At 54.2% G+C, this 12,659-nt stretch overlaps 1 protein-coding gene across 5 annotated transcripts in view; it reads left to right on the top strand.

The window, feature by feature from the left end:
* Positions 1-8,320: 8,320 nt before the first annotated feature.
* The window catches only part of IGSF9 (immunoglobulin superfamily member 9), a 46,815-nt gene continuing 42,476 nt past the window's right edge, over positions 8,321-12,659 (top strand). Inside the window, exons 1-4 of one of the 5 annotated variants that reach the window (XM_037883091.2) lie at positions 8,321-8,655; positions 9,036-9,136; positions 10,011-10,432; positions 11,595-11,786. In XM_037883091.2, the coding sequence (XP_037739019.1) occupies positions 10,375-10,432; positions 11,595-11,786 (250 nt within the window). In that variant the 5' untranslated portion in view covers positions 8,321-8,655; positions 9,036-9,136; positions 10,011-10,374. The other 4 variants (XM_037883092.2, XM_043535341.1, XM_037883093.2 and 1 more) reach the window with 4 other exon arrangements.

The raw sequence follows: 12,659 nt of genomic DNA, 5'->3' as shown, positions 1-12,659 counted from the left end.
CCCTCTATTCGACATTGGTGAGGCCTCATCTGGAGTACTGTGTCCCGTTTTGGGCCCCACACTACAAGAAGGATGTGGAAAAATTGGAAAGAGTCCAGCGGAGGGCAACAAAAATGATTAGGGGACTGGAACACATGACTTATGAGGAGCGGCTGAGGGAACTGGGATTGTTTAGTGTGCGGAAGAGAAGAATGAGGCGGGGATTTGATAGCTGCTTTCAACTACCTGAAAGGGGGTTCCAAAGAGGATGGTTCTAGACTGTTCTCAGTGGCAGCTGATGACAGAACGAGGAGTAATGGTCTCAAGTTGCCGTGGGGGAGGTTTAAGTTGGATATTAGGAAAAACTTTTTCACTAGGAGGGTGGTGCAACACTGGAATGCGTTACCTAGGGAAGTGGTGGAATCTCCTTCCTTAGAAGTTTTTAAGGTCAGGCTTGACAAAGCCCTGGCTGGGATGATTTAATTGGGGATTGGTCCTGCTTTGAGCAGGAGGTTGGACTAGATGACCTCCTGAGGTCCCTTCCAACCCTGATATTCTATGATTCTATGATCTGTCATTTTGTTGCCCAGTCACGGAGTTTTGTGAAATTCCTTTGTAACACTTCACAGTCTGCTTTGGACCTAATGATCTCGAGTAGTTTTGTAACATCTGCAAATTTTGCCCCTCACTGTTTATCCCTTTTTCCAGATCAGGGGTTCTCAGGACAAATTTTTTGGTGGCCTGAGAATGCAGCCACCAACTTTTGCTGGTGGCCGCTCTCATATTTTTTTCCTAAAATACTTGATTAGCTTTAGGAAAAACAAATAAATATGCACAGAAACATGTCTAAATTATTGTAATTTATTCATTGCTAGGTAGTAAATCTGTTGTGAAAAGTGATATTAACAAACGTATAAAGTTTCACTTTTCACAGCAGACTTACTCAGCCCTAGCAAGCCTGGGGACAAATTAAACCCTAAATGGGGGGCACTCAGCCCCAGAGACAGGAGGTACTCACAGCCCCAGGGAGGAGGTACTCACAGTCGGGGGGGGGCACTCCCATCCCTGGGGACAGTGGGGCACTCACAGCCCTAGGGACAGGGGCCATGGCAGGGTATCCCAGCCCCAGGTGCCTGGAGATCCGCAGGAGGCGATCCTGGCCCCAGGAGGAAGGCAGTTGATAAGGGTTCTGTGCTTTCCTGGTGCGCAGGACCAGGTGGGGTGTGAGTCTCAAGGGTCATCTGAGGCATACGGCCCTCCCAAGGCTGCAGTGGGGGAGCCTGCTCCTGCGGGCCTTACAAAGTACTCAGCAGAAATGGGCAGCACCTGTCTCTGGTCAGAAACCCCAAGCCCTCAACTGCCCAGGCTTGCTACCCCCCCCCCCCCCACCGCTGCTGCTCGGTACATCACAGGCTCAGACTGAAATTCTCAGGTAAGGGATGTGATCTTTGGGGATGGGAGAAAGCCAGCTGCCCCCTGCCTCCCATCTCTCCCCACAGCCCTGCATCTCCTGAGGTAAGCAGGGCAAAACCCACTCCAATGCACCAAAGGCAACCAGGGATGGCACCTGCTGCTGCAGCCCTTGGGAGGGCAATGGCCCTCTGCTGTACTCCCCACCCTGACAGAGGCAAGGGGAGGACTGACCTCTCTGCAGCATGCTGACTTGGGTATATCCAATGTGCCAGGCTTTGCGGTGTTCTGCACTGTCCCACTGGGGAGATTTGGTGCATGGAACTCACATCCCCTGAGCAGCTGCTTCTGAAAATTGAATCTACCCTCTGCTGCTTAGACAGGCTAGCAGTGCCAGGAAGGATGTTGCTCCCAAAGTCACCAGGCCACATTCATAGAATATCAGGGTTGGAAGGGACCTCAGGAGGTCATCTAGTCCAACCCCCTGCTCCAAGCATTGACACATTCTACCCGGGCCTGGCCTCACCTGGCCATTGCGTCCAACCGGCTGCAACTGTTCCAGAACCCCTAAAAGGCCCGGTCCTGCCAAGTGCATGGCATGTCACGTTCAACCTGACACTTCGCTGCTATCTCCCATCTCCGCTCCAGGCAGGAAAACGGGTCAAGGCTCTGCGGAGCACAGCACCTAGATCTACACTGGGAATAGCTGCTAGGAAGCTGACGTTGCTGGAGTGGTAAAGTGGCAACCCTGGCACCCTACCCTCAAGAGCAAAGATTCATGGATTCCGAGGTCACAGGGGATCAGTGTGATCATCTTCTAGTCCGACCCCTGTACAACACAGGCCAGGAAACTGCCCCAAATAATTCCTAAAGCAGAGCTGTTAGAAAAACATCCAATGCTGATTTAAAAATTGTCAGTGACAGAGAATCTACTACAACGCTCCCTAAATTGTTCCAATGGTTAAATACCCTCACAGTTAACAATTTACACCATATTTCAAGTCTGAATTTGTCTAGCTCCACTTTCAGCCACTGGATCAGGTTAGACTTTTCTCTGCTACTTGAAGAGCCCATTCGTAAATATTTGTTCCCCACGTAGGCACTTACAGACTGTAACCACGTCACTCTTTAACCTTCTTTTTGTTAAACTAAATAGATTGAGCTCCTTGTGTCTATCACTATCAGGCCTGTTTTCTAATCCTTTGATCATTCTCATGACTCTTCTCTGAACCCTCTCCAACTGATCAACATCTTCTTGAATTGTGAACACCAGAGCTGGACACAGGATTCCAGCAGTGGTCACACTAGTGCCAGTACAGAGGTAGAATAGTCTCTCTATTCCTACTTGAAATTCCCCTGTGTAGGCATCCCATGGTTGTATTAGCACTTTTAGCCACAGCGCTGGGTTCTCATGTTCTGCTGATTATCCACCTGTAGTGGTGCACAGGACCAGCTCTAGGCACCGGCAAAGCAAGCACGTGCCTGGGGCGGCACAATTCCGGGGGTGGCATTCCAGCCATCCTTTTTTTTTTTTTTTTTTGCTTGGGCAGTTGCGCTCTTGGAGCGGCAAAAAACCTAGAGCTGGCTCTGGTGGTGCAGGTGTCCCACTCCAGTAGGGGATGGGGCAGAACCGGTCAGGGAGGCTGTGGAAACCTGCAGCTAATTGGGAAAAGGCTTGTTAGGAGCCACACAGGAGGTAGCTGCTGGGGCAGCCCAGATCTAAGGTGCTGCCCAGCAGAGCAGAGAGTCTCTTCCTGACAAGCGGTGGGAGGGGGGGAGGACTGGCTCCTAGGGATAGCACCTGAGCTAGAAAAGTGCTTGGCATGTTCAGGGGAGCCCAGGGTGAGCTGTGGCCCATTACCTGATAGGCTGCAGGCTCCTGCCAGAAAGGGCCAAGAAGGTGCAAGGGCCAAGGGGAAGTAGCCCAGGGACGATAGGCAGACAAGGGGAGAGAAGGAGGGCAGAGAGGCTGCTGCTAGAGGGTCCCTGGGTCTGGACCCAGAGTAGCGGGTGGGCCTTGGTCCCCCCCTTGCACTGCACCTGGCCGCAGAGGGGCATGGCCAATACAGACTGCAACTTGCCAGTGAAGTGAAGGGCTAGACTTTGGGTTGTGGTTGGCCCCTGCGGTGGGTGCAAGCCAAAGGACTGCCGTGACCCCCGGAAGGGGGGTAAGAAAGAAGTAGTGGGCAGTGGCAGAGGGCAGTGTCCTGAAGAGGACACCAGCACGTGGGGGAGCAATGTGGGTCTGAAACAGCGGAGTAGAGCAGACAATGGGCAAGACACCACCCGCTGAGGGTGCTCTGGAACGGGACTGAGCTAATTCCTGGGGCAACCACCAGGAGGTGCAGCAGTGGTGAGTTTGTACCTGGTCACACCACCACAACCCCCAAATCTTTTTCAGAGTCACTGCTTCCCAGGGTAGAGTCCCCCATCTGTAAGCATGGTCTACATTCTGTGTTCTAGATGCATACATTTACATGTAACCATATTAAAATGCATATTGTTTCCATGTGCCTAGTTTACCAATTGATCCAGATCGCTCTGTGTCAGTCACCTGTTCTCTTCATTATTTATCACTCCCACAATTTTTGTGCCATCTGAAAACTTTATCAGTGATGATTTTAGATTTTCCTCCAGGTCATTGATTAAAAATGTTAAATAGTCTGGGGCCAAGACTCAATCCCTGCAGGACCCCACTGGAAACACACCCATTCAATGATGATTCCCTATTTACAGTTACATTTTGAGGCCTATCACTTACCAGCTTTTAATCCATTTCATGTGTATCATGTTAATTTTGTATCTGTGACCAGTTTGGTCAGAGAGACCCCCTTGGAACTGTCACCTGATGTGCTGAAGTTACCTCTGAGCCTGTTTTCCTGCCAGCTTGGGACTCCAGAACCCTGCCTTGTCGAGTCAGACATGCTAGCCTGCTGGAACATAGACCCAGGTCTGGTCCATGCCCCCAAAGCTGCAGACTTTAACCAAAAACTGCTCAGCAGGTCACCTATCTCCAGCACCCAGACACCCAGTTCCCCATGGGATCCAAACCCCAAATAAATTCCTTATACTCTGTTGTGATGATGTGATGCAGCAGGGAGAGGGGAGTGTTGACCTGGGAATGTGCCCTGGGGATGGGAGACCTGAGAGCCTGTAACCTGAGCCAAGAGGGGGAGGGGGAGGTGACACCTCTGCCCAGGAATATGATCAGAGGCTGCAGGAGGGAGCCTGCTGGGGGGGGTTAGGATGGCTTGCAGGTAAATAAACACAACCAACTGTCCTATTTAAGGGTAGCCATCAAAATTCTAAGCCACCATTAATGGCCCACACTTTGCATAATTACAATAGGACCTCGGAGTTATACTTCATATTTCTAGCTTCAGATACAAGAATGATACATTCATACAAATAGGAGGAATATATTCAGTAGGTTATAACCTTTGTTATAATATCTTATTGCATAAAGCATATTCCAGTTGCATCATATTCACACTCATAAGCATATTTCCATAAAACATATGGAGTGCAAGGTTACAATATCATTGAAGTTTTTTAATCGAAATGTTGAGTGGTACCAAGCCAAACACCTTACAGAACATCAGCACTTTGCCTTTCTCAACCAAACTTGTAATTTCATCCGAAAAAGTTATCCAGTTATATCCTCAGAATCTATTTTCCATAAATCCATGTTGCATGGCATTAATTATAGTACTCTCCTTTCATTCTTTATTAATCGAGTCCTGTATCAGCTGCTCCATTATCTTGTCCCGCTCCCAGGCAGCACATACCACTGGGGGGGCGGCTGCTTCACCCAGCCTGAGTTCAACTATCAGGGCAGTGAGTTGCCAGAGCGCAAAGCAGCCCCATAGGGATGGCTCCTGAGAGAAAAAGAGACAGACACAACCCCTAGGCACCCATTGTCTCCACTGCACCCCGAGCCCTTTCCATGTATGCAATCAACCAGGACAGCTCCAGGGAAACATGCATCACCCTGAATCCCAGGCATGGCCCAGTCCAGAGAAGATAGGCATCTCCTGGCATCAGTTCATACCATAGTGATTTCTCAGATATGGACCTCTGGAGAAGATCTATCACCAGACACCTTCATTCTCTCTCTCTCTCTCTCGCTCTCTCTCTCTCCAACCATCTGTCCCCTACACACCCATCTATCTATCCCTATACACCTCCTCTATCTGTATACCTATCTATCCCCACACCCTCGTTCTATTGGGTTGGTACTGGAGACCATCACCATGTGATCCGAGTGTCAGAGAATATCCACACAGTGGGCGTCTCTAGACGGGGCTGCAGTCATTCACCCTTATCTGTACATCATTGCTGCATCTGGCCTTAGAGTGAGTCCTGGGGGTTGGAAACTCAGGATGGGGAACACAAATAAATTTCACAAATTGGCACTACCTTCTGGGATGCTACCTGATGTACTGGGGTTTCACTGAGCCCCTCCTGCTCCACCCGCCTGGATTCCCTCTCCCTGGTTTGCTGAATTAGGCTCTCCGGCCTCTTGCAACACACACACACACACACCCCGGTAGGGCCACACCCAGCTGCAGACACAGATTGAAGTCAGCTCTGTGTGAGAGGATTTACCCAGCACTCACTTGCACACTCTCTTTGGGGAATAAACCCAAAATAATACTGTCTAATAATATTGTCTTGCGCTATATAGAAAGATCTGCACCGCGCAAGCTCATAAAAATTTGTCCTCTCCCTCAATGTGAAGAGAGATATGCACAACTTCTTGCCTCTCCCATTTAGAAATTGCACAAACTGGGTTTAAAAATAAACAAAACAAATTTATTAACTATAAAAGGCAGATTTTAAGAGATTATAAGGGATAGCAAACAGAACATAGCAATTACTGAGCAAATAAAACAAAACACGCACACTAAGCTTAAGATCTTAAAGAAACTGGTTTCAAGAAGAAATTTCTCACCCTAAATGTTATTTTAGGCAAGTTGCAGAGTTTCTGTAGTTTAGAGTTCCAGGTATTTCTTCTTAAAGACTGGACTCCTGTGTCAGTCTGGCTTCACCCCTGCCTTTCCTCTCAGGCTAGTTCCTTTATCCCTTCAGGTACTTTCAGCAGTCTTTCTTCTTGGGTAGGCAATGGAGGAGAAAGTCCTGTTTTCCTTATGCCCCAGTCTTTAATAAGATTTACATAAGGCGGGAATCTTTTGTTTCCCAGTCTTGATGTCCCCCTCCTTTTAGTGGAAAATTTTTAGAAGTCCAAGATAGTGTTTATCATAAAATATCAGTTGGAAGGGACCTCAGGAGGTCATCTAGTCCAACCCCCTGGACCAATCAAAGCAGGACCAATCCCCAACTAAATCATCCCAGCCAGGGCTTTGTCAAGCCTGACCTTGGTGACAGGACCACCTGACCTAGAGTGTCACAGCTAGGTCCCAGGACACCTCTCAGGAAGGAGAGAGATTAGTATTTTTAAAGTCTTATTGTTTCTTCCTAATGGCCCACCAAAACTGATGGCTTGTTGTCTGGCAGGTGTCTCCCAAATACATACACACACAGCTGTGATTATTACATAGTCAATATTCCTAACTTTAGATACATGCATACAAATTGGATAATCACATTCAGTAAATCACAACCTTTCCAATTGTATCTTACAGGAGCCATCTTGCATAAAGTATATCTTAATTATGCCGTATTCATATCATAACTATATTTCTGTAAAGAGTATGTAGCATAACTTAAGAACTATGACTGGCACAGGCCATGGAGGAGTGTGCCCACCCAGCATGACGGGATGAGTGTGTGCAGGCTTGTAGTTATATTGATCTCAGGATATGGAAGAGACAAGATGGGTGAGATAATATATGTTCCTGGACCAACTTCTAGTGATGGAAGAGACCGACACAAGTTTCCAAGCTACACAGACTTCAGGTCTGGACTGTGTGGCATCTGTGCAACAATGCAAGGTGCTAGGAGGCCTAGGGGGCATCAGCTTGGAGCAGGGGAGGAGAATTGGAGAACCAGAGTGAGCTGTCCTGGTGACAGGCAGGATGAGGGGAGACAGACTGGTCACTCCTAAGCTTCTGTGATCTCTGTGCCTAGGCCCCAAGCAGCCCTTGGCTTACCTTGGGGGCAGCTGGGTTAGAACATCCCAGGACCCAGGATGGCAAAGCCCAGCTGGCTCCCGCGGTCCCTCTTCCTAGCTAAGGCAAAGGCGAACTCGCTCCTAATCATCCGTGTCTGGTTCAGTCTAGTTTCCAACTCCCAAAGCAGTGAAGCAGGTGGATGGTCCTCCTGGCCAGTGAGTGATCTCTGTGCCGGGGGGCTGTTCAGGAGAGACCGCCCTGCACGGGGCTGGACGATCCGCTGGTAACTCCCCAGCAGACAACACAGCACTCTGCGGCTGGGCTAGGGGAGGCGGTGGGGTTTGACTGGGAACGCAACCCTGGGGTACCTAAGACCCCGCTGCCGGGCGCTAGCAGGAATGCCTTCAGCCGCACACGCTCACAGACAAGCTCCCTGCTACCGCTGGGGAAGTTGAGGCACGGAGAGAGGACGCACTTTGCCCCGAAGCCAGGAGCCCTGATTGTTCCCAGCACCGGGTCAACGGCTTCCCACGCTCAGCCAGGGGTTCCCAGCTGGCCGCGCTGCCATCACCCGGCTCAGACAGGAGCCAAGCGAACTTCACACGCCAGCTCCTGCGCTGCCCGGGGGGCGATGACCGAGACCCCGGCCCGGCCCGCCCCGCTGGCCCGTCGGGTCCCATGCGCGGCGCGCACCGCCCCCGCTGCTGTCTGCGCCCCCGGCCCCGCGCAGGGTAGACGTAGCCACCAGGCGGAGCCCGGGACCGTCGCACCCCGCCGGCTCCCGGAGCGGCAGGGCGGGCCCGGCGATTGGAGACGCGCAGGCAGCCCGGAGCTCTCGCAGGGCATTGGCTGTCCCCGTGGCAACGGGCGGCTTGGGGGGGAGCGGAGGCGCCGCCCCCTATTGTGTTGCTGGCGGGATCGGGGCCACGGGGGCTCTGGCTCGCTCCCTCCTGCCCGCCAGGCGCGTCCCAGCGAAGCGGCCGGCCCGGGCTGGGGATGAGCGCCGGGGCCCCGGGAGCTTGCGCGGCGCCGGCTCGCTGCCCGCCGGATGCGGGTGCCCGGGGAGGCCCTGCCGGTCCCGGAGCGTGTCCGGGCGCAGGCCGGGGGGGCTGGCGACGGGACCATGGCGCCGAGGCTGCGCTAGCGCTGCCCGCGGAGGAGCCTTGAGTGCCCATGGCGAGCGCGCGCGCAGGTATCCGGGGGCGCCGGCCTGGGGGAGGCGGTTGTGCTGGGGCCGGACTCCTGGGTTCTGGGGGCCGGGGGGTTCTCTAGGTACCTTAGCAGGGATGAGGGGCTCCTGGGTTCTGCTCCCACTGCACCCTCTGTGCCTCCGCTTCGCCGTCTGTAGTGACCCAGCCTGGATCCCGTGGGAAGGGTGAGCACAGGGAGGTGCGAGGGAAGAGGCTGCGGTGGGGGGCGAGCCTGGCCAATGGGGGCTGCCCGCCCCGGACGCCACCGTGTTTGTTTTTGAATGTTTTGCACCGGCGATGGCAGTGGGGCGGGGCGGGGGTGGCTGGGCGTGGGCAGGGGCTGGCCTTTGCCGTTGGCTGCAGGCACATTCGATCCCCACAGGAAAGTTGGTTTGTTTTCCGCATAAAAGCAGAGAAAGAAATCTCCTCTCGGGGCCCCGCATGGCAATCGGATCCGGGACCTAGAACAAAGGCAGCGGCCAGGTAGGAGCTCTGCTCAGCGCTGCTCCCCTTGCATGTGCCCAGGAGCACTGGGCCCTGGCAATGCCAGGGACAGGGAGTGGGGCTGGCAGAAAAATGGCCTGGTGGGAAAGGACAGGGAGAGCCTCCCCTGTCGGGTTCTGCCAGGCCGCATGCCCAGATCTCAGCACGAGAGCACTAGGGAAGGGAGGCAGGTCCAATGCTACACCAGGGCACTGAGCTGGAGAGGGTTCCTGCCGGGCATGTGCTTCTTATTAACGGAGTCATCAGCTGGGAAGAGCCCCAGCAAAGCAGAATGCAAAGGCTCCCAACCGCCAGAGGACTGGAGGAGCAGGGCTGTGCCCCCACCCCCATATCCAGGGGTCCCTGGGCTGTCGATAGGTAAGGTACCCAAAGGGGCTGGCTGGCTGAGGGCTCCATGCCTGTCCCCGAGGGGGCTCTTGCTGTACCTAGAAGGGCACAAACTCTGGGGGAACTAGGTGAGAGAGAAGTGATGAAAAGAGAAGAGCAAATGAAAGATGAAAGAAGGCACGGGAGGGGAGAGCTGTGATGGGAAGAAGAGAGGGGGCTGAAACAGCTGCAGGCAAGGATCTCCCTTTGATTGCCCCACTCTGCAAGACCTCCTTCTGCTCCTCCACAGACAGCTGGCTGATTGAGAGATGGGCTGAGGGACTCTCCTGAAGTAAGGCTAGCAACTCCCTGCATGCCATGTTGCTATTAACAGAGCAGGAAGAGAAAGGGGTGCAAATGGGAGGCAGATGCTTTCTGAGCGCTTGGCTATGCTGTGTCTAGCTGGGGCAGGGACATGCTGGCACTGCTCTGCTCGGACCAGCTAGGGAGCTGCTCCCTAAGGGCTTTGTACTGGTTTATTTCCTAGGTGTTTCTTCGAGCTCCCGATAGTCCACAGGAGACCAAAGGGCAGCTGGGAGGTGAGACAAGCTGGATCTTGCCTGGACTGCAGCGCCTGGTCTGTGCTAGCCAAGGGCTCTTGGTTTGAGGAGTGGCACTTTCCCATCAGGCCACCAGAGCACAGAACCTAGGAACAGTGCCAAGGAGTCTCCTGCGCTCCTGGCCCTAACGGGCCTCACCTAGGGGGACACCAGACCCTTCTGTCCCATCGCACAGCCATTCGGTCCTCCCACCCTCCTCCCCCACCCTGGGTCTGGTCTCTAATTGGGCAGTGCGGCGAGCCGGAGGACTTGGGACAGGGGGTGCAACGTAGCTGTAAAGGGAGCTGTGCTATGAATTGGTGTTTATGGATTGCCTACCTCAGCCTGTTCACCAACAACTTTGCTGAAGGTAAGTGGGTGAACATAGCACGCTGTATTGTGCAGCCCCACAGCTGTATGCACCAGGGGCCTGACCCGGAGCCACTGAACCCAATGGAGCCTTTCTGTGGGTTTGAATTGGATTTGATCAGGCCCCAGAGCTTGGGGTGTGCAGCGGGGAGGGTGCAGGAGCCACTGAGGTCATGATTAGAGCAGCAAAGAAGGCTAGTGCCCCTCTGGGGGACCATGTTTATGAAGAGCAGAGACAGTGATGCTGCTGAACTGCCAAAGAGGAGGGGGTGGGAGGGAATCCCAGACGTTCACCCCTTGCCAGGGAGGTGGTGCCCTGCCCAGATGCCCAGGCAGCAGGTTACATTCAGGGAGCTCTACTGGGGATGCTCAATCTCACTGACCATGACGACTGGATGCCTGAGGGCCCCTGGCACTGCCCCTGCCCTGGAGTTTCAGCAAGCAGCCTGCAGGGCTATTCGAGAGAGTTATTTCCTGCTGCAAAGGGTCTGGGGTGGGGGATGCAGTACCCCCCCACACACTTACTCCATTCCTTTCCCTTCGGCCCTGCATTCTGCAGTGATGTGGATGTGGGTATCCACGGACCATGTTTGTGGATCAGTTGTGGTTACAAACTTTGTATCCATGCAGAGCTCTAAGAAGGGGGGTGAAGACGGTGCTCTTCCTCTGTGAAGGGCGCTGGGATGTGGGGATGGAACACACTGTGTTGTTGTGGCACACACAGCAAAGCCAGGGCCCCAGGCAAAGCCGGGCAGGACGCAACCTTAGCTCTCACCTTCTTCTGCCTTTTTGGAGTGTGAGTTGCACCCCACGGGGCTCCCTCGTCATCAGCAGAGTAGTGCGAGGCACTCTCCAGGGGTCACTTATGGCCCCAGGAGCCGTTCCCTCTCAGGGTTTTGAATCCTGCTCCGAGAGCGCCATGCCCAGGGTGCTGGGTATAATGGGCCCTGCCTCGCTGCAGGGTATTGGGCGGGGCAGGGTACATGGGCTCTCCTTGCATAACCTGGATACCTATGGGAGCATCCCAACTTCGGGCTTGGCTGGCTGATGCGGTGCTGTGTCTGAGCTCCAGAACATAGCAGGGGCTCCACTGGAGATGGTGGGCTGCAGCTCATGGGATGTCCTCCCCATGAGTGTGAAATCTCCCTGTGCTGGCCCTACAGGTAACAGCCAGGTGAAGTCTCAGGCTGTGGTTGGGCGTGTCGGAGAGAGCGTGATCCTGGGCTGTGACCTCCTGAACGCAGAGGAGGCGCGCCCCCATCTCTATGTGATCGAGTGGGTCCGCTTCGGCTTCCTCCTCCCCATCTTTATCAAATTTGGGCTCTATTCCCCACGCATCGATCCGGAGTACGTAGGTGAGTGCATGCTGGAACAGCAGTGAAAAGGTGAACCTGTTGGGAGGACCTGGGGGCTGGGATGTAGCAGAGGGGATGCTGGTGTGTATCTGAGTAGGAGAAGTCTGGGGGGAGGAGGAAGGCTGGGACGTAGCAGAGGGGATGCTGGTGTATATGGAGGTAGGGTAAGTCGGGGGTAGGGCTGGGACATAGCAGAGGGGACGCTGGTATATATGGAGGTAGGGTAAGTCGGGGATAGGGCTGGGAGGTAGCAGAGGGGACGCTGGTGTATATGGAGGTAGGGGAAGTAGGGGGTGAGGCTGGGACGTAGCGGAGGGGATGCTGGTGTCTATTGGGGATGGAGAAGTCCTGCGGGGCTGGGAGGTAGCAGAGGGGACACTGGTGTATATGGGGTAGGAGAAGTCGGGGGTGGGGCTGGGAGGTAGCGGAGGGGACGCTGGTGTATATTGAGGTAGGGGAAGTTGGGGGTAGGGCTGGGACTTAGCAGAGGGGACGCTGGTGTATATCGAGGTAGACGTGGCAGGGTGGAATGTAGCAGAGGACATGCTGGCATGTCTCGGGGCTGGAGGCTCTCTAGGTGGGACACACCGATGGGGGAGCAGTAGGGCAGTGGCTGGTTCTGTGGCATGTGATCCAGTGTCTGAGGTGCAGTCCGTGGGCTGGCCTTACACAGCTGCATGGTGTTTGCCTTCCCTGAGGCGAGCCCATCCCACCCTGGGGCCCAGAGGAGTTTCCTGGCAGGAGCCCTGGGTTCCCTCCCGTGACTGCAGTATCTGGTGACTGGCCAGGCCCCAGGAGGGTGAGGCCATGGCATTCCCTGTGCTGGACTAGCTCTGGGTCTTCCTGTGTGTACAGCGCACTAGTGCTCTACCT

This window comes from Chelonia mydas, chromosome 24, assembly GCF_015237465.2.
Source record: "Chelonia mydas isolate rCheMyd1 chromosome 24, rCheMyd1.pri.v2, whole genome shotgun sequence".
Classification (NCBI taxonomy): domain Eukaryota; kingdom Metazoa; phylum Chordata; order Testudines; family Cheloniidae; genus Chelonia; species Chelonia mydas.
The sequence above is the reverse complement of the archived record's forward strand: the minus strand, read 5'-3'. Positions and strand labels throughout refer to the sequence as shown.